Source organism: Dipodomys spectabilis, unplaced genomic scaffold (assembly GCF_019054845.1).
Source record: "Dipodomys spectabilis isolate Male_0828 unplaced genomic scaffold, ASM1905484v1 ptg000102l, whole genome shotgun sequence".
NCBI classification, from domain to species: Eukaryota; Metazoa; Chordata; class Mammalia; order Rodentia; family Heteromyidae; genus Dipodomys; species Dipodomys spectabilis.
In genome coordinates, this window is record NW_024870779.1 from 2973194 (window position 1) to 3000188 (window position 26995).

General features: G+C 37.0%; 1 protein-coding gene across 4 annotated transcripts in view; it reads right to left on the reverse strand.

The window, feature by feature from the left end:
• Positions 1 to 26995, reverse strand: part of Senp6 (SUMO specific peptidase 6) — a 99286-nt gene that overhangs the window by 56923 nt on the left and 15368 nt on the right. For 2 of the 4 annotated variants that reach the window (XM_042687073.1, XM_042687075.1), the window contains exons 2-5: positions 24607 to 24700; positions 22111 to 22168; positions 12202 to 12344; positions 11363 to 11467 (exon numbers count right to left, since the gene is read on the reverse strand). In XM_042687073.1, the coding sequence (XP_042543007.1) occupies positions 11363 to 11467; positions 12202 to 12344; positions 22111 to 22168; positions 24607 to 24700 (400 nt within the window). Of the gene's footprint in view, positions 1 to 482; positions 505 to 8697; positions 8719 to 11362; positions 11468 to 12201; positions 12345 to 22110; positions 22169 to 24606; positions 24701 to 26995 lie in introns of those variants that run through there. The other 2 variants (XM_042687072.1, XM_042687074.1) reach the window with 2 other exon arrangements.

The following is a 26995-nucleotide window of genomic DNA, read 5'->3' on the forward strand; positions in this document are numbered from 1 at the left end:
GTTCTAAATTTAATTTTGTTAAATAATCTTTTCTAAAAGTGTATTTTTAAATATGAGCACAATTAGTGGCCCAATGGGATTCTGTTAACATTTCCACACATGTACACATATGTTCCCATTCCCTCTATCACTTTAATCTATGTTGGCATCTTAGTTTGATGATACTTTCATTTTTTTTTTCTTGTGCCAGTCCTGGGACTTGAACCCAGGATATGGACACCATCCCTGAGCTTTTTTGCTCAAGGCTAGTGCTCTACCACTTGAGCTACAGCTCTTCCAGCTTTTTGGTGATTGATTAAAGATCAGAAACTCATGGACTTTCCTACCTGGGCTGGCTTCCAACTGTGACACTCAGATATCAGCCTCCTGAGTAGGTAGGTTTACAGGCGTTAGCCACCAATACCTGGCAATCAATACATTCATTCTTACAAAAAGAAATCTAAAACTCCCAACTGGTATGAAGTTCAAACCTATGGTCTTACTTTTCAGTAGCAAATCAAGCAGAACCAGGCAAATTTTCTTCTCATCTCATCTCTCTTTGTAGGCAGGTAGAATTTGCTGCTTCTTAGTGTTTGTTTTGTTAGATCTTTTAGAAGCCCCACTTTATGAACCTAAGATTTTATAAGATGCATAAAATTTATTGCAAAATCTCTATCCATAATTTTCTTCCCCACTGATGGGATTTGGATTTAGGATGTTATGCTTCCCAGATAGCACTTGAATCACACACCCAGACCCAGAATTGTTAAAATAATATCAAAGGGCCTCTTTGTTCAAGGTTTACTAAGGTTCAAGGTTTAATAAGTTTTCCTAGTAAACTTAATTTTGAAGTAATTTTAAGTTTGCAAAACAGTTGTGAAGACACTTAGTAATTCCCTCGCGTTCCTTGTCCTAATGTTAATACCTGAATACGTAGCAGCCTAGATTAGGACACCATGTAATCACAGCTACTCTGAAAGCTGAGATCTGAAGACTGTTGTTTGAAGCCAGCCTGGAGCGGGAATGCCCAGGAGACTCTTAACTCCAATTTAACATCCAAAGAAGCTGAAAGTGGATGCGTGACTCAAATGGTGGAGTGCCAGGTTGTGCCAAAAAAAAAAAAATCTCACAGATAGCAGCTAGGTCCTACTCCAGTACCGGCACCAAATCACAAAACAAAAGACATATAGTAAAACACACACATACATATATACATACGTATGTATATATACATACATATAAATCAAGGGCTGAGGGCTTGATTCAAGTGGGAAAGTACACTTTGTATATATACATACATATATGTATATGCGTGTGTGTGTATATATATATATATATATATATACACACACACATATAAGTCAAGGGCTGAGGGCTTGATTCAAGTGGGAAAGTACACTTTGTGTATATACATGCATATATGTATATGCATGTATATATATATGTATATATATATACACACACACATATAAATCAAGGGTGAGGGCTTGATTCAAGTGGGAAAGTACCTGTGTGCCAAGGGCAAGACCCTAGGCTCTACCTCCAGTATTGCCACAAAAACAAAACCTAAGAATAATTATTGGAACAGTTATTCCTAGTGAAACTTTCAACATTATTTGGATTGTCTCAGCTATTCCAATAGTACCTGTTTTGTCTTCCAGGATCTAATTCAGGGCACCTGTATTCATTAGGTGACCACGTTTGTTCTCTTCCCCAGTCTGTTTTCTCAGGATTAGATTGACGTTGTACGTCTGGGGTAAAACTCCAGAGGTAAACTTCCCTTCTTATATCAGTTGGGGTACATGGTATCAATATCACTTTTCCCTGATATTAAATTTAGTTTCTTGCTTAAGGTAATCTTTACCAGATTTATCTCTTGCATAACTATTTTTTTTTCTTTCCATACTCTGCTGGGCAACAAGACCAGCCCACACTGAAAAAGACGGAGGGTCATCAAGCTTGAGTGTCTGAAGAGGGGAGTATCATTACTATGAAATTCTTCTCTAAGGAAAAGAACTTTACTGTGTCTCCCGGTTCATTTTATGTAGCTTGTTACACTTCATTTGCAAATCCAGTATTAGTCTAAAATTGTTTGAGATAGCTAAAATAATAAAATACATTTTTTTTTCTTTTTTTGGTGTCATTGTTAGGGCTTGGACTCAGGGCCTTGGCACTATCATTGAGCTTCTTCTTTTTTTGCTCAAGACTAGCACTCTGCCACTTGGGCCACAGCTTCCTTCTTGGTAATTAATTGGAGAAAAGAATCTCATAATTTTCTTCCCCGGCTGACTTTGAATAGCATCCTCAGAACTCAGTGTTTTAGGTAGCTAAGATTACAAACATGGGTCACCAGCACCAGATTTAATACATGATTTATATATAGCAGTATAACATTTACTTTACCTATATGATTAGAATCTAATTTTAGTAGATCCCTTGGGAGTTCTTTTAGTTGGCTCCTGTATGCTTACCTATCCTTTTTGTTGTTGGTTTTTAAATTAACTACAGGAAAATGTAACAATATTTATAAAATATAGAATACTAGTTTGTGGGTCACATTTCAATCATTCCTGAATCACTGCAAGTTTTAGTACACATGCTGCTTCTGAAGCATTCACCCTTTTAATTGCTGGGCTTCTGGCATAAGTCAATTTGTGCTTTTATCAGGTCCCCAGAATCAGCATTTTTCCATGGTTCTTTCATTAGAAAGTGATTGTCTGAAAGCCAGAACCTGAGTGAGTTTTATTTTGACAATACTGAGGTTTAAAACACTCAAGGTCAGGCTGGGAAGGTGGCTCAGTGGTAGAGCACTTGCCTTGCATGCATGAGGCCCTGGGTTCGATCCCTCAACACCACATAAGCAAAAAGAAAAAAAGTCGGAAGTGGCGCTGTGGCTCAAGTGGTAGAGCGCTAGCCTTGAGCTGAAGAGCTGAGGGACAGTGAGTGCCCAGGCCCAGAGTTCAGGCCCACGACCGGACCCCTTCCCCCACCCCCAAAAAAAAAAACAACAATACTCAAGGTCTTGCACTAGCTCAGAGGCAAAGCCATCAGGTCAATAAACAAAATCCACACAAGGATGGCAATGCTGTCCAAAACCAAACCACTGGCTACTCTGCCCAACTACCATATCATCAGCTGAAGTACACATGCCATTATTCATGGACTTGAAAACATTTGTAGACTTACTCTGACTTATTGACAGAAAGGGGTGACAGGAAGTTGAGTATACAAAGATACTCTAGTTTGTTTACTATCTTACAATACTTATAGTTTTTTCCTAGTATTACCATGTTTAATCTCAATTTTCTTCACAGTAGATTTTATATAGCAGATATATCTCTCTTGTCTCCAGATATTTTTTATAACAGGCATAAGCCACCAGTGTCTGGTCCAGTTATTCTTTTCCAAAGGAAACTCTTTGTCATGTATTTATGCTTTCAAATCAGTTTGAAAATCAAATACTCAAATTTCTTTAATAACCCCCCCCCGCAGATTTTAATATATTAATTCACTTTAAAGAAAAATGATTTAAATAACACATACATGCATCATAATTTGGTTCTTTATACATATGAGTAAGTGAATTTACTTAATTTTAGGTACTACCATGCATGAAATTTCTTTACATACATACTTCAGCTGACTAGATGTGAAAGTGCTTTTAGTATCCTTGACTGTTACCTTGATGAATTCTTTTTATTTTTAAAATTTCAGACAACTCTCTTATAATTCCAAGAATGAAAGTATCATCTGAATGTAATTTAATCTTCAGATACCTTGAGGCAGTAATTTATAGTACTGGTTTCCCTATAAAAATTTAGCAGTACTCACTGAAACATTTGTAGGCTAGCTCAACGAATCCTTTTTATCAGAGACTTTTCTAAGAGATGCAGTTAAAGATTTTTAATGCAACGTTGTTGCATGAATCTGTTTTATATGATAGTAAAGAAAACCAGAAATAGGGCTGGGAAGGTGGCTCAGTGGTAGAGCGCTTGCCTTGCAAGCCTGAGGCCCTGGGTTCGATTCTCAAGCACCACACAAGCAAAAAGAAAAAAGCCAGAAGTGGCGCTATGGCTCAAGTGGTAGAGCGCTAGCCTTGAGCTGAAGAGCTCAAGGGACAGTACCCAGGCTGAGTTCAGGCCCAAGACCGGACCCCCCTCCCCCTCCAAAAAAAGAAAACCAGAAATGGAAAATGGGTAAGTTATATTTATTTGTAAGATAAACTTCTATGAGGTTATTAAAAGTTTTCCTAGAAGCCAATTTAATGATACAGGTAAATGTTTAGGTCTTATTTATTAGGTGAAAATTCAGAACAGAGTTGTATTTTCATTATGACTACACATAGTGAATGTTAAATATATTTAAAGGTATATTGAAAAAAAGATAAAAAAGAAATGAACTGCAACAATGTAATAACATTCAATTCTTTGGTGGCTTTTTAAAAACTATAATCTCTAGCTATACTTTTCTCTTTTTGGAGATGGGGTTCTCCATCTATTGCCCAGCCTGTCTTGAACTACAACCTTCCCATCTCAGACCTGCGTGGCTGGGATGTATTGTGCAGAACCACACTCCATCTTCAAACTCACCCTGATAGTAAACAACTCTTGTATTTCCTGTTTTGATTTGATCCTTTTCACTTTTGTACTGTTTTTGTTTCAAACTTCTCTAAAATATGAAACATTCTTTATAATAAGAATAATGAAAGTATATCCTAAATTAAAATAACTACTATGTGCTTTAAATTAAAATAACTACTATGTGCTTTATTTTTTGGGGGGGTGGTTGGGGGAAGGTCCAGTTGTGGGGCTTGAACTCTGGGCCTAGATGCTGTTCTTCAGCTCAAAGCTAGCACTCTACCACTTGAGCCTTAGCACCATTTCCAGTTTTCTGAGTGGTTTATTGGAGATAAAGAGTCTCACAGAGTTCCCTGCCCGAGCTGGTTTTGAACGGTGATCCTCAGATCTCAGCCTCCTGAATAGCTAGGATGACAGGCGTGATAAGCATCAGTGCCCAGTTTGTGCTTAATTTTATAATGGGTCATTATATTCCTTATCCAGGGAGAGGGCAAAGAAAGAAAATAAGCAATTCAAATACCAGATTATATATTCTAGGGTGCTGGAACAAGCACAAAACTGCACTCACAATTCATCTGTTCATGAGCCAGGGAAGAATTTTAGAGGAATTATGGCTGAAGTGGTAAGGCTACAGCCTTGAGTCAAAGAGCAAAGCAGCAATGTTAAAGCCCTAACTTCAAGACTCAATACCCTCAAAAAAACTGGTTTATTTACATTATTAAGATTACTCATAAAAAGAAAACTGGCAGCAGTTTTTCTAAGTTAGCAGACTCTAAACTTAGTATATTTATTTGTATGGTTTTTTAAATGGGTTTTAAGTTTACAACATATACCAATGTCCCTTATTATATGCAAATGGAAAAACCAAGGGCAAATTAACATTTTATAACTTCCTTGCTTTCATTACATTAACTGTATTTCTTTTTTTTTTTAATGTTGTCCAAATAGGGTTTTTGTTTTTTTGTTTTTTTTTATTTTATTTTATTTTATTTGAGAACATACTGTACTGAGGGGTTACAATTACATGGGCAGGATAATGCATACATTTCTTACCAAGCATTGCAGCCTCCTCCTTTGTTTACCCTTCACCTCCCTTCCCAGCCTCCCCCTCCCCCCCACCCAATCATACCCCCCCCTCCACCCCCCCACCGACATTGTAAAGCTGGTTTTGACATGACATTTTGTACTTCTCATTGTTGCAACAGGTCCACCTGAATCCTTAAACGACGTCATTAACTGTATTTCTATAAGCAATTCATTTCAGAGATTCACAGTTCATTATGTACAAGATATGTGGTAAGATAAGAGATGACTCATTAGAGATCAGAAAAAAAAATGTCGTTTATTACTCAGGAGGAGGAAAACACAGAAATAAAAAACTACCAAGTAAAATCTGTTAATTACACAAAGGCTCTTCTTAGTTTAACTTTTGAAAAATTCAAAATAGGCCTGGGGATACAGCTCACCAGCAGACTTATGCAAGGTATTGCATGTGCAAAGTATTAGGTTCCTAGCACAAACCAGTGGAAAGAGAGAAACAAAGTAATTTAACAGAAGGATCCAAAGGACCTGGGTTAAATTAGTCCTAACAATAAGTAAGTTGCGGAGTACTCAGGTGTATGTGATACAGGGTCTTTTCAAAACATTGTGCCTATACATCTAAGAGTTTTACATTCTCTAGAGTTAATCTTTATGAAAAAATTTCAATGCTATAACTACTTATTTTCAGTAATCTTACTTTTATTACAGTGCAGTCAATATATAATTATCTCATTTGTCCCAACTTTTCCTTTAAAGTTGGGCAAAGATTATTAATTCATTGCATAACAAAAAATGAGCCTGTGGTCTATGCTAGTTAACTATCTGTTTTCTGGCCTTTTCTGCAAGCTACCAGAGTTAAGGATTTCAGTCTGATACTTGCAGCATACCTGGCACATTTAGGCATGTAAATATTTGCTCAATGTATCCATGAATAAGCTACCAGTACAGAAATATGCATAAGCGGTAAAAGCAGTGGGAAAGAATCACATAAACTCACTAAGGTTACTGTGAAAGAGAAAATTATCTAAGATCTAACATTCTGAGAATGTAACAGTACCTAAAACTGTAACATACAGGTAAATAATTATTTGGATGAAACATGTGACTGCATATATTTAATGCCCATTACCAGCAATTTTATTTTAAATGTTTTGTTATAGCCTTGCTACAAAGGTAGTCTCTGCTAGTCAAAAATTAAGATGATATAAAATGACTGATATGTATCTGACAAGAAGTAATGACTTATTGAAAGAGAAAAACTGACAAGAAAACATTTCTTTTTCATGATTCTTATGAAGTGAAATAAAATGATAGGAATTCCCTTCTTCTATACTCACCAATCAGGGGAAGGTATTGCTTTAAGGGCCTTTAACTGCTTGGGAGTTATAAGGGTGGTGTCAACAAAACTACTTTTGGTATCTCAGGAAAGTATAACTAGATAAGCACACTCACTTCTCTACTTATCTGTCATTGGAGGTGAGGGGGATGAAGGGGGAGCTCTTAGAGATACTTAGTTTAGAATAATTACAATCATTTCACTATTGACAAAAACGTGTATTCTTAAAAATCATTTTGTCCATGTCATTTATGTTAATTCAAATTACTAAAGAAACACTGGCTGCTGGTGTTCTTACAAAGGGAAGAAACGAGAACCAGGGAGATGGTGTGTCTGAAAAAGGTACACTGTATGCATTTATGGATAAAATGAAATCTTGTATGTTGATGCATATACATACATATATATGTACGTATAATATTAATGTACTGTACTGTCCTGGGCTTGAATTTGAACTCGGGGCCTGGGCACTGATCTTTTTTGCTCAAAGCTGGCACTCTACTACTTGAGCCATAGCTCCACTTCCAGCTTTTTGGTGGTTAATTAGAGGTAAGAGTTTCACAGACTTTCTTGCCTGGGCTGGTTTCAAACTATCCTCAAATCTCTAGGATTAAAGGCATGGACCAGTGGCTTCTGGAGCTTGAACTCAGGACCTGGGCACTGTCCCTGAGTTTTCTTGTTAAAGGCTAGCAGTTTAACATTTGAACTCCACTTAAAAATGTTTTTTTAAATGGAAAAAATACTGACAGAATAGAGAGCTGATCATGAAATTCTATTACAATTTTTTTGGGGCCAAAATAGAAAACATTTGATGTTTAAAAGTTTTAGTTCTGGGGATGGGAAGGTAGCTCAGTGGTAGAGTGCTCGCCTTGCATGCATGAGGCCCTGGGTTCGATTCCTCAGCCCCATATAAGCAGAAAAAGCCAGAAGTGGGTGCTGTGGCTCAAGTGGTAGAGCGCTAGCCTTGAGCTGAAGAGCTGAGGGACAGCGCCCAGGCCGAGAGTTCAGGCCCCATGACTGACCAAAAAAAAAAAAAAAGAAGTTTTAGTTCCAAGCTTACGGTGCTAAATTCTATTCCTCTTCCATACTGAAATTAGGAGTATTACTACAAAAGTATTACCATAAAAGATTTTTGTTCTTTTTTGAGACAAGGTATCACTGTGTAGCATAGACTGGCCTTGAGCTCACTATGTAGTCCAGGCTGGCCTCAAACTCATGATTCTCCTGCTGCTCCTGAATGCTAGGATTACAGAGGTGCACCCTCACAGTGAGTTGAAAGTTTTGTTTTGCAGGAAGTTTTATTGGCAGTACTGAGGTTTAATTCAGGGCCTTGTATACATACTCTAGGAGCTCCAACACTTAAGCCATATCCCCAGTGCTTCTTATGTTTCACTCATTTTTCAGACAGGGTCTTGCCCAGGATTAGCTTTGGAGCTTACTAATGTATCTCCCAACTTGCTGGGGTTATAGGTATACAAATTTACACTAAGCTTGTTTGTTGAGATGGGCTGCAAGTCCTATAGGTAAATACCACTACCCTAGTCTGGAATAAGAGACTTTTTTTTCTAAAGGCCATTAGGAATTAATGCTAAAACAAAACCACACATAAAATATCAGTCAAATATCATACTGTACCATTACATTTCCTTTCATAAAATAAGCTTTAATGTGAATGCTAATTAAATGGATATTTTTCAAATCATATAAACAATCTGATGCTTTACTTCTATACTCATGCTCTAATTTTATGAATATTAAGCTTACCTTTCTTTTCGGTCCTGATTGCTTAAAACATAAAAAGAAAAAAATGTAAGAGGCAAGACCTCATTGATGTCATTGTAGTTGTAGTAACTATAGTCAATAATGCAAAACTATAATAGGATCAATTTGTTTTAAAGACATTCATATACACTACATACTATGTTTTAAATCTTGCTTATCAATACACAAACTAATTTAATATAAGCAATCTCATATGTATTGTTCAACAGAAAAAGGATATGTAGAATTCTGAAAAATTCTTGAAAAGGCATGGTCAAATATTTAAGAAGAGAGCCTAAGAAAACAAACTGAAATCTTATTTCTCTCTCATGACTAAATAAATGGGATATTTTAACAATTTTCACATGCCTCTTTCTGATTAAAAAGGTATGTAGTATTTGTTTTCTTAACTTAAATCACTCAGCATGCAATTATGACTCACTTTAAAACAAGGCTATACTACTCACCCCAAGAAGAATGTTCTGTGAGTTACCAAACTGGAAGCATCACTTTAAATTTTAAAGTCAGAAAAAAAGAAAATGTAGGGAAGCTATTGTGTTTCCCTTTGAGGTTCATAGTAGTGCCAACTGTTTGGAGGCAACTATCTTAAGTTTTTCTCGAGTGGCTTTGAACACGATGTGCTTTTAAAGACACAGAATGTCCTCTTTTAACTAGGACACTCAAAAGCTCTCTTTTATTTTGGTTGGTCATGGGGGAATTGAACTAAGGGCCGGAGTGCTGTCCCTGAGCTTTTTCGCTCAAGGCTAGCCACAGCTCCACTTCCAGTTTTCTGGTAGTTCAATAAGACTCTCATAGACTTTGTTGCCCCAGTTAACTTCAAACCATGATCCTCAGATCTCAGCCTCTGGTGTAGCTACAATTACAGGCATAAGCCACCAGCACCTGGTTCAAAAGCCCTTTAAAACATCCTGTCCTGTGACTTCTTCACTGCTCTGTGATATTCTTACATACATCTCTACTATTGAACTTACCATGTAATCACTGCTTACCTATCTCTACCCTAATTAAACCTGAGCTCCAAGAGCAGGGACTGCATCATATATGTTCATCTCCAAATATCCTACTTCTCATCTATGCCTGTTTCACAGCTTAAAAACCACGTATTTTTGAAGAAAACTGAAAAAAACATATCTTTGAACTTCAAAATCTTTTTAATGACAATTAAACCACAGCTGGAATAAGAAATGTTCATTTATACCCAGAATAAAAGACAGACAAATCTGCCCTGCTTATTTGATTCCAGTTTCCTTTACTGCTCCCAGTAATCCTTGCCAAGTATTTTCACCTGAAATTATCTTTGAATATAAAAGTTTTTATTATTTCATTTCCTCATTTTTTTTCTTTTCAGAGACAAGGTATTACAATATAGTCCCAGACTGGTCTCAAAGACATGATGTTCTTAGCATAACTTTCTAAATGTAAGGATTACACACACATCTTATTGTTATTTCTTAAGGAACACTATTCACTATTTTACCAATAAACATTAGCTCTTATAGAATAAATCTAAACCTTAATGTAGATGAACAATGATACGCATTAGAAGCTATAATAGGTGGTGAGACTTGGAAATGAAACAAAACACAACCTAATTTTCAGATTGTAATCATTTTTCAAATGTTCTAACAGGAAAATAAAAATGAGTAAGTCACTGTAAATAATTCAAACTACAGAAACTTCAAAAGCAGTATTAAGCTAGTACCTGGCTATAAAATACATCAGTTAACTTGATTATACTTTCAGTTGACTTGTGTATGAACAGTGTCTTCTTTCTTTCCCCTCCCTCCCTCCCTCCCTTCCTTCTTTCCTTCCCTACCTTCCTCAAATTACTTTCAATCTACACTGTAGCTTGTGCCACAGGTAGGTCCAAGAGCTTGATTTGTTTGTACTGTGCATTATGGTTAGCACATTCGTGTTATGTGCAGTAATGCCTTCCTCTATTTTAAACTAAATTTCTTTTAAAATATCACATGGAAACTGATAAAGTAACATGTAAACAAGAGAAAGGTTTCTTTATAAAAAAAAAAATCTTAAAAGTATGAAGGAAATTTAAATTTCAAGTATCTTATGTTGTTGAAAATCTACGTAAACGTGTGGGCTCCAAAGGTTCAAATGATACTGTCTTAATGAATACTGACCTAGATCGACATTCTTAAAAGTGAAGAATATAGCACATAAAAGGATATCAAAAATTAAATCTTACCAGTTATAAAAAAGTATTTATAATCAACAGACTAACTGCTGAAGCTTAAAAATTTTAAACTAAGAAGGAAAATCAACTTCCCAAGTAATTCTGAATTCCTCAAAAACATTTCCTATTACAGTGCTTTCAAGATCAATAAGAATCTCTAAATTTGTATGAAACTGCTAAAATCAACAATTTCTCAAATATTTAACCATGTCATTTGGTACCATGAAATTTAATAAACCTTATAAAGCCAATAAAAGTTTTATTCTTACTTACAGAATGTGAAAAATGCAAACAGAAAATGATAAAATCATCAGAGCATGAGTGATTTCAGAGATATAGCTCCTTATATAAAGTGACAACAGTAAAGTAACACAAAGGAGAAAAGTTATTTTTGAAGTAGAAATCCCTATTAAAGAGTGTCTGAATATACTCTACAAGGAGACATAGAATCCTTACCTTTGGGCTGCGGTTTTTACTACTGGTATCTGTACATGAGCATGATGAAAACGTCTACCATGAACTACTGTTCCAGAACATAATGATGCAGTTTGTGTATTTTCACTGCAGAGCCAATAAACAAAGAATAACTTGAATAGGGAAAAAATTACATACACACTGAAATTAAATCCTTTAACATCTGAACACATACAGAAATAACCTTTATCACTTAAAAAACAAAACATAAATTCAATTTACACTGTAAAACTGTTCACTAATTATCTACTTCCTGAATTCATCTTTCAAATGTTTCTAATCCAAGTAGAAACTAGGAGTTCTAAATCCTACTTATGATAATGCCACTAATTCAAGTTATTTAACATTTATAGATCATACCAGTGGATTTACAAATAGAGCAGCAATCAAATATTGATGTCTCAGCCCTATTTGTGTTGTTACTGATAGCCCAATCCCACAGCATCAGTAATTTAGGATGATAGCCAATAGGAATCGTGGGCTATATCTAGATGATATAAAGAAAAACACAAGTCTCTTGTTGAGATAATCTGAATTAGCATTTTCTGAGTCAAGATCACCCTACCCTATGCTTTCTACTTCCATTATTAAAACTAGGGACTGAGACTTTCCTCTTTTTTTTGAAAGCAACTACACAAGATGTCAGCCTACCAACATTTTATTTTTTTTGCAGTATGTTTTATTTGGAACTCAAAAATCACTGCAAAATCCACTTATTGGAACTACTCTACCTCGTTATAAGTGGAAAATTCAAAACAAAGGCTACAGAGTGGGCCTATTAGCTTTATATTTTCTGTAGGAAGTGTGGTAAGTGCCTATACCTCAATTTCTTATTGCTGCTCAACATGTTAAGTCCAATTGGGTTGCCTTTCAAAGTTTTAAAACTTTCAGCCTTGTTTCGTTTTACATATGTCTTCAAGATGTAATCACCAGAATTATCAACAAATTCAGACGGACGATTTAACTGTAAAAAGATCCATAAATGTTAGAGTAAATAAACACCATAATATGATATTTATTAACAATGACTTGAAAATTCATTTATTTAAAAACCAAGTAAGAATGTATGGAGACAGCAGTGGTGCCCATCTGAGAGTAATTCAATTGTACTATCTGATAATGCAAATTTGAAGGAATATGGGATTTTTCTTTTAATGTCAATGTTTTCAAAGATTTGAAAAGATAAGGATAGTGGATTTTAGGCTAGCTTTCTCTAGACAGTTAAAAATATAAGCATTTACACAGCTTGATAGGCCTTACTACTATGCAGGGTAGTATTGCCAAATGTAGCAATAAGTTCTCATCTTAACTTATGTCTTTTCTTTTTTGGCAGTACCAGGGTTTGAACTCAGGGCCTTGAGCTTGCTAGACTCAGTCTCGCCTTCAGCCATTTTTGTTTCAGCTGTTTTCTTGGTAGGATCTCCATACTTTGTCCAGGGCCAGCTTTCAAGCCAGTGGTTTCTACCAATAGCCCACCACAAACCTGGGAGTACAGATGTATACCACCACACCCAGTTCATTTGCTGAGGTCTTACTACCTTTCCTCTGCCAGGCTATCCTCAAGCCAAGACCCTACCCTAACTAACTCCCAAGTAACTAGCATTACAAACATGAACCATCTCACCCAGCCTCTATATGTGTCTCCTGTGTGAAAGTTTCTGTATAAACACAGAAAGTGAGGTAATGCTTCATAGGTATACACGTATAGGTATAAACCTATTACAATAGGTATAAACCTATTACAATCATCTTGGGGATCTCACAGTATAACAGGACCCCTAGTTCTTCACAAATAAGACCCTCTGTCTTCCCACAGAACCCTCACAATACCTCAAAATGTACCTTCTACTAAACAAGTCTCCTGAGAGTTCATTACCCAATATAGTTCTTGTCTTCGTTCATCCAAAAATATCTATTTTGACACCCTGCTTATCATTTTCTCTTCTTCATCTCTTCTGATTTGTGAGACTATTGGGACAGGAAATCCAGAGAGTCAAATTGAAATTCTGCGCTGTTTTCCTATGCTGAGAAGCTACATTTCCAATGGACTTCCAAAGTTATAGAGGCAAAAATGGGAGTTCTGGATACATGAAACAAGCACAAAGGGCTATATAAACAACTTGAAGTATGGATTAGGATTACAGCCTGCAAATAAATCTGAATTAGACGGAAATGTAATGTTTTGCTAACCATTTCAATTTCTAGGTGGATTATGGTAGTAGTTCTCAAATTTTAGCACATACCACAATTACCTGGATGATATACTAAGCCAAGTGTTATCTTCCATTTTCTTCTGATTCAATACTCTTGAGAAGGACCCGAGAATCTGCACTAGCAAAAGCAAATGTGTAGCTACTCTAAAACTCATCTGATGTGATGAATTAAGTCCTAATTTTTATATGCAATACACATTCTTCAACCAGACTCATAGCAAAATAGGTCAAGAGAAACAGTGGAAAACAGGAACTATAGGGAATATAGACAATGCGATTATCACTTTCATTTTCTTTTCCTAAATAAGAGAATACAATCACTTTCGCATTTAGTTATCTTTTTATATAGAAGTAATATTACTGTATAAACAAAAAACTAAACAAAATACCCACTAACCATATTATTTTATCTACATATAGATTATTGAAACTAGTATTTACTGGCTACTTACTATGAGAATTCATTATGCTAATTATGTCATATCTGATTTTACCTCTTTCTTTATACATTTCATTCATTGTTCAGATTGAGATCCAGTTATTGTGCCTCAGAGAGCAGATTACTTGACCTTGTTGAATAACAGATAGAAAACCCTCAAATTTGGGCTGGGAAGGTGGCTCAGTGGTAGAGCGCTTGCCTTGCATGCCTGAGACCCTGGATTCGATGCCTCAGCACCACATAAGCAAAAAGAAAAAAGCCGGAAGTGGTGCTATGGCTCAAGTGGTAGAGCACTAGCCTTCAGCTGAAGAGCTAAGGGACAGCGCCCAAGCCCACAGTTCAGGCCCCACTACCAGACCCCCCAAAAAAAGAAGAAAAGAAAACCCTCAAATTTCCCAATTCAGTTCTTTTCAAAAATCTTTACCCCCTTTGTTGATAAACTGGAAAAGGGAAAGTATTGTGTGCAAATTGAACTGAAAAACCAAAAATATGTGCAAACTAGTAACTGGATTAGGCCAAAGACTGGTCTGGCTCCCAAGCCTATGCTTCCCTTTCAATATGAGGAATTTTTTAGTATTGCTTGTATAAATATTGCCGATTGGCAGCAAAATGAGGAAAAAAAAATGTTATTCCAATAAAAACTCAAAAACAATAGGATACAGAACATCTCAAAAATCAATGTACTTACACTAAAAAGTCCTTTGTGCTAATTTTTTATCTTAAAATTGTTTAAGCCATATTTACTTATCCCAATATAGTTAACTCAAGTGCTTCTAATTAAAGAACTGGGCTTTCAAAATTTCTTTTTAAGAAAGCATTTGGAGCCAGGCACCGGTGGCTCAGACCTGTATCCTAGCTACTCAGGAGCCTGAGATCTGAGGATAGTGGTTTAAAACCAACCCAGGCCGCAAAGTCCAAGAGACTCATCTCCAATTAACCACCAGAAAACCGGAAGTGGTGCTGTGGCTCAAGTGGTAGAGTGCTTGCCTTGAGCTGAAGAGCTGAGGGACAATGCCTAGGCCCAGAGTTCAAGCCCCATGACCGACCAAAAAAGAAAAAAGACAGCATAGCCATAGACAAACCTCAACCTATTAACAGAACAAGAGAATACATGAGGAGCTGGGAATGTGGCTCAGTGGTAGAAGGCTTGCCTAGCATGCATGGATTCAATTCCTCAGTACCACATAAACAGAAAAACCTGGAAGGGGCACTATAGTTCAAGTGGTAGAGTGCTATCATTGAACAAATGCAGCTCAGGGACAGTGCCCAGACCCTGAGTTCAAGCCCCAGGACTGGCCAAAAAAAGGAGGATACATGAAAAAAAAATTTAATTACTTCTGTTGCCTATAGGTTGTCTATAGGCTAGATAACTTTAGTCAGCAATAAACAACCAGTTGTTCCAGCTTCTTCAGGTAACTATGTATGTCATCAAAGATAGCATTTATTATTTTGTCAAGTTCCTTTAGAAAAGGTTTCTATATGTTACACTTGACACATAGCTACAGGAAAATGTCACTCTATAAAAGAATCATTCAATGTAAATTTGTACAGATTTCCAAGTACAAAATTGTAAAACACAATTCCAGCTGCCAGAAAATTCATAGGCAAAGGCAAAATTAAAATACAACACAAACTATTTTAGACAGTTGGCAAACTCTCCAAATAGTTTTTCCTTTTCATGACTTTATTTTTGTCCTAAATTGATCATCTACACCAAATTACTGCTTTGGGAAGGAAAAAAGTACAAGTAAGGGCTGGGAAGGTGGATCAGTGGTAGAGTACTTGCTTTGCATGCATGAGGCCCTGGGTTTGATTCCTCAGCACTACATAAGCAGAAAAAGCCAAAAGTGGCACTGTGGCTCAAGTGGTAGAGTGCTAACCTTGAACTGAAGAACTGAGGGACAATGCCCAGACCCAGAGATCAAGCCCCATAACTGGCACAAAAAAAAAAAAAAAAAAAGTACAAGTAAGTCAAGATTTAGAGTACTCCTATATTCATAAAACTCAGATGATGTATAAAAATCCTTGAAAAAGCACAGTTAATCTGCCCTTCTTCCTCAGCATAAAACAATTTTCCAAGTAATGCATGAACTTTAGCACTCAGGAGGCTATACTAGAAGGAATGCAAGTTCAAGGTAGTAAACCTGGGCTACATATTGATTGAAACCTTGTCTCAAATGCCAAACAAAGTGGGGTGGTGCTTGCCTGCAATACAGCGATGCAGGAGGCCGTGGTATTAAGATTTCAATTTGAGGGACTGGGAATGTGGCTCAGTGGTAGAGTGCTTGCCTAGCATGCATAAAGCCCTGGGTTTGATTCTTCAGTACCACATAAACAGAAGAGGCTGGAAGTGGTACTGTGGCTCAAGTGGTAGAGTGGTAGCCTTGAGCAAAAGAAGCTCAGGGACAGTGGCCAGGCCTGAGTTCAAGACTGGCAAAAAAAAAAAAAAGATCTAAATTTGAGCCAAGCAAGGTGGTACATGCCTATAATCCCACCAACTTGAAAGGCCAAGAGTAGGAGGAAAGGTCCAAGGCCCAAGGCCCTATCTGAAGAAAACAAAAAAAAAGCAAAAAGATGAGACTCAAATGGTAGACTGCTTAGTAAGTACAAGGCAGAGTTTGAACTGCAGTATCACGAAAAGATAATTAAAAAATGTTCTCTTGCATGTGACAAAGTAAACAGGACTCAAGAAACGAAGCGCCTCTTCTTAATTTGTCACATGGTTTTTAGATGACTTTATATTCTTGACCCTACATGGTAGATACATGTGCACATATGAGGAAAGCTAGACAGAATCGGAAGGGCCCATCAGCTGCACTGGACATTGATGACAGTGACCTAAGCAACTCAAGGGCAGTGATGGGAGGGAGGGATGAGGGAAAGAGGAAACAGCTGACACTAAGCAAAGCTAAGAAATGTACTTACCACCTGATCTGAAAGAAATAGTTGTATTGTCAAAGTTTGTAGAGTTCATAAGCTTTATAGATCATGACAATGACAATTCGCCTTGTGAAGGTTAAAATGTGCTTGTGACTTTAGTTAAGCATCACTATCCCACAATACTGTGAAATTTATGTAATCACTTAAGCTCAATAAAGAAATTTAAAAAAAGAAAAAAGATATACTCTCACCAGGCAGCAGTGGCAAACGCCTGTAATCCTAGCTACTCAGGAAGCTGAAATCTGAGGATTGTGATTCAAAGCAAGCCTAGGCAGGAAAGTCCGTGAGCAGAAGTGGCACTGTGGCCTAAGTGGTAGAGCACTAGCCCTGAGCAAAGAGAGGGTCAGGGACAGAGTCTAGGCCTTGAGTTTAAGCCCTAGGCCCAGGGGAAAAAAACAAAAACAAAAATCCTCTCCCTGAAAAAACAGAACTATTGTGAACAGATGGATTAGCACAAACCAATCACATTAGAAAACTCACTATAAACATGGGCATAACAGAAGTCAATTATATACTATAAACTTACAATATTATATGCAATAATTGCATATAATGCTGCTAATGTAGCTTCTGTGGAAAACTGCTAGTGTTATGCATTATATAAACTACAGTCTGACATAAACCTCACAACCATCTTATGAAGTGAATAGTTCTTAGCAAGTTTGGAATTGATATTCTGATTCATATTATGTCAGCGGTCCCCCATCCGCTCCAAAACACTGGACATCACTACAAAGAATATACAGAGAACAGCTTTTTTCTGTAAATGGCCAGATAATAAATATTTTAGGTTTTGTTGGTCAGACAAGTCTTTCAGACAAGTCTTTCTACATTTAACTTAACTGTCCAAAACCTTTTATGGTAGCATAAAACCAGCCAAATACAATGAATAAATGAATATGGCCCAGTGCAATTTTACTTATGCCCATCAATTTGAATTTTATATCATTTTCATTTGACATGAATAGTAGTATTCTGATCCTTTTCAAGCACTGAAAGATGTAAAAATCATTCTAGCAATGAACCATAAATTGACTAACATTTTTAGCACTGTTCAAGATGTTTTCCTGCATGAATTACAATTTCCCTGGAAATGAGAAATGTTGATAAAATTACCAATATGTGGTGTATTTCACCAAAAATGATCACAAACCAATTTTTAAAAAGTATTCAGCCTAGGCCCTGAGTTCAAGCCCCACAACTGACTACTAAATAAATAGTAAGCAATGAAAGTCTGTAGTCTTAGCTATTTAGAAGGTTGAGCTCTGAGGACCGTGGTTCAAAGCCAGCCTAGGCAGGAAAGTTCATGAGACTTATCTCCAATTAAGTGGAGCTGTGGCACAAGTGGTAGAGTGCTAGCCTTGACCACAAAAGCTCAGGGATAGCACCATGAGTTGAAGCCCCAAGACAAGCAATGATGAAGGAGGGAGGAAGAGGAGGAGGAAGAGGAGGAAGAGAAAGAAGGGAAGGAGGGGGAGGAAGGAAGGGGAAGAGATGGGAGAGGGGAGGGAGGAGGAAGGAGAGGAAAGAGGGAGGAAGAATAAATCAATTACTCAGCAGATCAGATATAGCTGAAAATAAACGGAGGTAGAGATGAGGAAATTACTAGATTTTTCTTGCCCGGCGCCAGTGGCTCACACTTGTAATCCTAGCTACTGAGGAGACTGAGATCTGAGGATCACGGTTCAAAGCCAGTCCAGGCCAAAAAAAAAAAAAAAAAAAAAAATCAGTGAGACTCTTATCTCCAATTAACAACTAAAAAACTGGAAGAGGTGCTGTGGCTCAAGCGGTAGAACGCTCACCTTGAGCTGAAGAGCGTAGGGACAGCGCCCAAGCCCAGAGTTCAAGCCCCACTACCGACCAAAAAAAAAGAAAAAGATTTTTCTTGTTCCTTTATTCTTTTCTTTTTCCTTTTAAAAATAAAACACAGGCTCTAAAAGAACATGAAAAATGATGGTCCTACTCTATCTATAATGAATCTCCCCAAAATGTAAAAAGGCAATATACAGAGATAATCACTAATGCTTTCACAACCAAAGAATCTTTATATAAATGTCATTGTAACTGTAGAAGCCCAAAGGCAAAAGGATTATTCTGTGAAACAAAACAGGAAAGTAAATTCTAATTCCATGTACACTTTCAAATAGAGAAAAGAAACAATATTGATTTAAACCAGGGTGGGGTAGGGGGAAATCACACAGCCTGGTTGTTATAGGCCTTTGAAATTATTTAGTATACTATGAGACAAACAGAAGCATCTACCAGTATTGGTAATTTTTATATAGCCTAAGAATGTTAGAAATATCACAATTAGCAGCAACAGATAAACAGGTTATCCACTCCTGATCTGTATGTACCTACTTGTTATTAAGTCACTCAAAATTCAAGTATATGAGCTGAAGAATCCACTAAGCATTTGTAAAGAATAAAAAAGTACTAATCTTTTTAAAAGAATCAACTTCTCAATCCCCAGTCTCCATTTTTCATATACTGATTGATTTCTCCCTTCCTGATAGAATACTTTTCGTTTTATAAAAGTATTAACTGTCTATGGTATTAGGGTCTAAAAAAGCTTCTGTAAGAAACAATTTATTGCCCAAGACCAACGTCACTCACGCCTAGTGTGAACACCCACCCTCAGTCACTCTCTCACCACTTGGGGATGGGGGGGGGTGGCAGTGAAAGAGGTAGTGCTCTGGGCAGCACTCAGGACCAGCCAAGCCCTTGCCCTCGAAGTTCAGGTTCTTCAATACATCAGGTGCATTGTTTACAACGGCTACTTCTTGTTGTAGTTTAAAACAGGTTAGAGATATGCCAACAAGATGCATTGTTTGGCCTCTCCTGAGTCCTATTCTTCAGAAGGAAACGACAGGGTATTATTGGGCAAACTGACTAAACAGGAATTCAGAATGACAGATTTGCTTATTTCATTGTTTCACATGTACATTAGGTAACATCATCTTCCTACCACTAGGAAATACACACTGAAGGATGGTGATAGATATGCAGATTACCCTATTGGAAGAAAAAAGTTTAAGAAACAAGGACAAAAAGTGTGGCATATCAACAAAGGTTGATCTAGATATAGAACGTGTATTTTTGTACTCTTTTAACACCGTACTATTTTTATTTTGTAACATTTGAAATTATTTCCAAATAAAAAGTTTAAAATAAAAAAAAAAAAAGAAACAATTTATAATATTGGTATCTGAAATCTCTTCTGGCTACAAAACAATTGTAGGGCTTCTTGCCTTCCCTTGCTTCATGTCTATTCCCTTCAAAGGTGAAGCAAGGCTTGGAATTGGAAGTTTTGAGCCAAGATAATATCTTCTTCAGTGAGTTACATCGTAAAATGGAAAAGCAAAAGTGATAGAAATTTTTGTTTTTTGGGGGTCCGGTCGTGGGGCCTGAACTCTGGGCCTGGGCGCTGTCCCTCAGCTCCTCAGCTCAAGGTTAGTGCTCTACCACTTGAGCCACAGCGCCACTTCCAGCTTTTTTCTTTCTGCTTATATGGAGCTGAGGAATTGAACCTAGGGCCTCATGCATGCAAGGCAAGCGCTCTACCACTGAGCTACCTTCCCAGCCCCCTTATTAATTTTTAAATGCTCAATATTTACATCATTTTTGGCATAAAACACTGACACTATAACGAAACTGGAATTTCTCAGCACTTTTATTTAAGGTTTTCATTGTTCCAGAGCTGTGATCCTTGCAATATTTATTTTACAGCATAGGTTTAATAATCATAAATATATTGGTTCAAGTATTCATAACTATAGAAATTTGGTTTTCTAAAAACTTAGAACCTTTCAGTTACAAGAACATTATCTAGGGGCTGGGAAGTTGGCTCAGTGGTAGAGTGCTTGCCTCACATGCATGAAGCCCTGGGTTCAATTCCTCAGCACCACATAAGCACTGTGGCTCAAGTGGTAGGGTACTAGCCTTGAGCTAAAGAGCTGAGGGACAATACCCAGGCCAAGTTCAGCCCCCACAATCAACAAAAAAATAAAAGTTATGTAATATTACATTTTGGTAAAAATGTGGGGAAATGACACACTGCAATAAAGTATATAAGTTAAGTATATACCAAAAATGTAGAAATGTACCTGTCTTAGGCCAAGAGATATAGCTCAAAGGTAGAGAACCTCCTTAGCATGTGCAAGGCTCTGGACTGAACCTTTTGGAAATGGGAGGCAATTAGGTGGCTAGGGGAATGTCCTTGAAAGAGATGTGGAGACTTTGGCTCCTTCCTTTTCTCTCTTTGCTTCAGCTGTCAAGAAGCAACAAGCTGCCTATACTACCTGGCTCACTCCATGATGCTACCCTGCTACATAGGCCCAAGCGCCATAGAGTAAAAGCTCCAAAACTTTGAGAGCCAAAACAAAGTTCTTCCCTTATTTAGTTCATATAGATATTTTGGTAAGTATTTTGTTACAGTAATACAAAGCTACCTGCCAATTAAACTTAAAATCATGAAACTGGGAATATTTGTTTCAGGTGGGAAAGAGGAAGGTTGGGACTTAAAATTTCAAACATGTACCGGGTGCTGATGGCTCACGGCTATAATCCTAGCTACTCAGGAGGCTGAGATCTGAAGATCACGGTTCAAAACCAGCCTGGGCAAGAAAGTGCGTGAACTCTATTTTCAATAAACTACCAGAAAACCAGAAGTGGCGCTGCAGCTCAAGTGGGAGAGTGCTAGCCTTGAGCTGAAGAGCTGAGGGGCAGCGCCCAGGCCCAGAGTTCAAGCCCCGCGACCGACCCCCCCCCCCCAAAATTTCAAACATGTTTTATTTATTTATTTTTGCTATTATTTTTTAGTTGTTTTGATTTTGTCTTCTTAAAGGGGGCAAAAGGAAGGGGTCACAGAAATGGAGGAAGGATAAACAAATACAGTCATGGTATTCAATACACACTATGTAAAAAATGAACTATACAACTATAGGCAGGGACAGGAAGGGGAAGCAAAGGAAGGGGAGACATTGCCCAGGAAGAATTGTACTTATTACCTGACTTATGGAATTGTAATCCCTCTGTACAACTCCTTAAAAATATATTTGAAAATATGCAGATCTTTTGAAGGTAACATTTTTAAATATGTAGTCCAAAAGAAAAACACTTTAAAAATCAACACTTGCCTTTTCTCCATTTGAAGTTTGAGAATCCTTATCTTCTACACTGAGTAGATGTGCCCCACTATATAGGAAATAAGGGAGAAAAATTCCTTAAGTAACAATTATAATCACCACATTAAATTCAGTAGGTCTGTCCCTCTATGCTTTTACTGAATCAAGGAATCAGCATACTTTTTCTGAAAAGGACCAAATATTAAGTATTTCAGGCTCTGCAGGCAATATGGTCTGCATAGCAACTATTTATTCTTGTCATTGTAGTATATAAAAACAAGCACAAATTATATACATGGCTGTGTTACAATACATTAACAAACTAGGTGGCTGCCAGGATCTGATCCATAGGCTATGGTTTGCTGATCCCTAAATGAACACATAATTTTGTGTTTTGCTAAGTATGTATTTTATATTCTCATTCATTTTCCCTTTTTGTTTTGCATTAAAATTTAGAGAAGAATTTAAAAACAAAATACAGAAGAAACACTCTTTCGAAGGAAAAAAATAGCTAATGACAAGAAAGTAATTTCAATGATATTACCATGATATAAGTTCACCACTCTTGGAACTATCAACCTTTCACTAAGATTCATTAGCCTGATTCTAAAAGATCAGACTAATATATTAATAGGTCATGTTAATCTCAACATGATAAAAAACACTAAGGTCCCTTAGGACCTTATGAACAAAGCAGTACATTCAAAGGACATATATATTAACCATGGTGAATCTTCCAAAGGAAATAAAATCTACTTTGTAAGACAATTCTGTTACACATAGTAAAATCCTACTATTATAACCTACTTATAATAAAAATGTAAACTGTTTTGTTTCATTTCTTTTCTAATAATCCCACCTTTAATGCTGGAAACCACCTTATATTTAATGATACAAGGAGTAGAAAAATATGTAAACTTTCAGCTTAATTACACATTTAATTTTTTTCAAAACTACATGAATAAAAAGTATTTATGAGAGAAAATATTTTAAATATTTAAAAATCAAGAAATAAGACCATAAGATATTGACTTTAAATTAGAAATTTACTAGTTCAAAGTTCTCCACAGGTGACACTAAGATATACTGTACCTATGAACTGATTTGGATTGAAAAAAACTATGCCAACTTATTTTTTAAAAATTCTCATTACATAAAACCTAAAGGAATCTAAAATGATCACATTAACAGAGCTATTTCTCAGAGAAATAAAGCACTTATAATTTTGATTCGATATACTGAGTGTTTTCATGTGTTCAGATTTCTTTAAAAACCATTTATAGTTCTGATAGACTTTTGTATGTATATTATGTATTTCTTTCTGAGTTTGTTTCTTTCAGAATTAATCCAGTAACAAGGATCTGGAAACAAGATGAATTTGCATCATAAAAATTTTTTTTTCTTTTTTTGTTAGTTGTAGGGCTTGAAACCCATAGTGTGGGCACTGACCCTGAGATTTTCTGCTCAAGGCTAGTGATCTACCACTTTGAGCCACAGCTCCACTTCCTGCACTTACAGCATGAAAATACACTAAACTATTATTTTAGGGTTGGGGAAGTAGTCTGTACTGATTGCCTAACAAGGGCAAGGACCAAGATTCAATCTCCAGCACTGGGGGGAAAAAATTACATATACCTGTAACCCTAGCACTAAGGATTGCCAAGGCACTAGGATCACCAAGTTTGAAGCCAGCCTGAGGAACATAGCAAGTTCCAAGCCATTCTGCATTATATAGCAAGACCTTGTTTCAAAAATCTTATATTTTTACATACTGGTACTAGGGTTTGAACTCAGGGTCTCCTGTTCTTGCTCTCCCTTTTCAGAGCTAGTAATCTACCATTTTAGCCATGACTCCACTTCCAGCTTTTTTACTGGCTAATTGGAGATACAGATTTATCTGCCCAGGCTGGCTTTGAACCATGATCCTCAGAGCTCAGCCTATGGAGTAGCTAGGATTATAGGTGTGAGCCACTGGTGCTTAGATAAAATATATTTTTAACACCGTATACTTTCCAGTATTTCAACAGAATGTAGGGAACACTTCTCTTAACGTCTGCCTGGGTGAACACCTAGGTTTATCATCTATACCAACATTCATTTCTTTGGTGGAAATCTGATCTAAGATGAAAGCATTTTGTAAATGGCAAAAACCTGACCTAAGAAAACAAGATTTAAATTTACATGAAATTCAAGGGATCTCAGCTCACTTACATATGATAAAGGCTTTTTAAAACTTATTGCCTGAATGGAATGTTTTTTTCCCTCTCTTAAAAAGAACTATTGTCTTAATTTGAAATCTCCTGTGGTACACTTTTAAGCTATCATATTTATGTATACATAGTACACCAAATTAACTACCAATAAAGAATTGTTTTATCTTTCCTTACTGTTACTATTTTAGAGTTAAACAAAAGCCACCATACTGTTAAAAAATTTTTCTATGGAATTAATTCTCTAATGAATAGTTCAATTCTTATAAAATATCTAAGGCAAGAAAGAAATCCTTACTCTTTATCTGTATCTCCTTCACTTCCTTCTTCATGATCAAAGCTCCAATTATTTTTAAAACCTCCATCTTTCTTAGACTCTGATCTAGCCAAAGCTGAAATAAAAACAAACTGAGATAAGTATTCATTAATAGAACTAGTCAATGTAAAACAAGTTTGAGCATTTCCAAGCTCTCTGATGATTCTAGATTTTCTTTTAACTTGCTCTTCTATTTCTTGTAAATACCGTATTTCTTTAAAGAGACAACACAATAAATGTCTTTTCTACTATACAAACATCTATATATGTGTGTGCTAAAGAAAGAAACTCAAATTAGTAAGATACAATAAAAACAAGGAGAGGGAGGAACCTGAGTATTATGAAATGTAGAAAATAAGGCTTTTCAATCTTGGATCAGATTCTTATTCATTCACCCAGAGCACTAACCTTTTTCTCAAATTCAATCATGTCTGCACATTAATAAAAAAACAAAGTTTTTTCTGTAGATAGTATGGTTGATGACAAGAAAAACTAGATCAGAAAACCAAAGAAATATCCTCTGAAGCATTAGAATATGGTGAGAAAAATAAAGTTCAAAAGCTGAATTTGTCCTGAACTCTCCTGACAAAAAACTAAAGTTCAAGGTCCCAGCAGCAGAAGAATTCAGGAAGAAACCTGAATGCCTTAAAGGGCAATGGAAAAAGAAAGTAGGGAGGGAGGGAAAGAGATTTTACTAAAAGAAAATGTAGTACAGATATTTATGGCTCTGGACTTTTGAGCTGAGACACAAATAAAAGTATATCTATACACTGGGAGTATAGTGCAGTGACTGTGCTTTCTCTCATGCTCAACAACCTGGGTTCAATCCAAACACCATTAAAAAAAAATAGCTACCTCATGGCAAATGCTATGGTTTAAATGTTGCCTCAAAATTCAGATGGTGATGGGGCTGGGAAGATGGCTCAGTGATAGAGTACTTGCCTTGCATGCCTGAGGCCCTGGGTTCGATTCCTCAGCACCACATAAGCAAAAAGAAAAAAGCCGGAGGTGGCGCTGTGGCTCAAGTGGTAGAGCGCTAGCCTTGAGCTGAAAAGCTGAGGAACAGCGCCCAGGCCCAGAGTTCAGGCCCCACGACCAGACCCTCCCCCCAAAAAATTCAGATGGTGAAAGCCAAACCCCAAAGATGATGGTGCTAAGAAAGAGGGCCTTTGGAGATACTGGGATTAATGCCCTCCTCAAAGATCCAAAGGGAGCGTGTCCTTTCATCAGAGTAGGACATACTGAGAGAGCACTATCTAGGAGAACGCAGATATTTAACCTGGAAACTTCATTTGACCATTATCTTCAGAACTCTGAGAAATGTGGGGGCTGGGAAGGTGGTAGAGCGCTTGCCTTGCATGCCAGAGGCCCTGGGTTCGATTCCTCAGCACCACATAAGCAAAAAGAAAAAAGCCGGAAGTGGCGCTGTGGCTCAAGTGGTAGAGCACTAGCCTTGAGCTGAAGAGCTGAGGGACAGGGCCCAGGCCCAGAAATTCAGGCCTCACGACCGGACCCAAAAAAAAAAAAAGAACTCTGAGAAATGTGTTGTTCAAAAGGTACTTAGTACTGCATGCTAACTGCCTACGTTGGCCTACAACTGTGATCCTCCTATCTCTACCTGCTAAATTGCAAGAATGTTTTAAAATTTGCATATACTGAACCTAGGGCCTTGTGCTTGCTATGTAAGCATTCTACCATGTAAACTGTACTCTAGCATCAGGATAGATATCTTAATATATTTAAAATATATAAAATATATAAAATAATTTTTAATGAAATGAGAACTTCAGGAAATGAAACAAGGCTTTTTTCTCTATTGTTTCTGTTTTCTGTCTTGTTTATTTGTCTTTAGGAGAGGATACAGAAATGGAGGGAAAAGGCTGAACAAATGCAGCAGTAGTACTCATTAGGCACTATGTTGAAAATGAACTATTCAAGTTGTGGGTGGAGACAGGAGGGAGAAACTGGGAGTGAGGGGGAAGGGGTAAAACTGCCCAAAAAGTAATGAACTCGGGCTGGGAAGGTGGCTCAGTGGTAGAGCGCTTGCCTTGCATGCATGAGGCCCTGGGTTCGATTCCTCAGCACCACATAAGTAAAAACAAAAAAGCCGGAAGTGGTGCTGTGGCTCAAGTGGTAGAGCGCTAGCCTTGAGCTGAAGAGCTGAGGGACAGCGCCCAGGCCCAGAGTTCAGGCCCCACGACCGAACCCCCCAAAAAAAAAAAGTAATAAACTCTTTAACTGACTTATATAACTGTACATTGTACAGTTGCCTTTATAATACAATTGTATTATAAAGTACATTGCCTTTATAATAACAATGAACTATTTTAAAAAACTGGCAAGTACTGAATATTGAATAGGAGACAGAAAA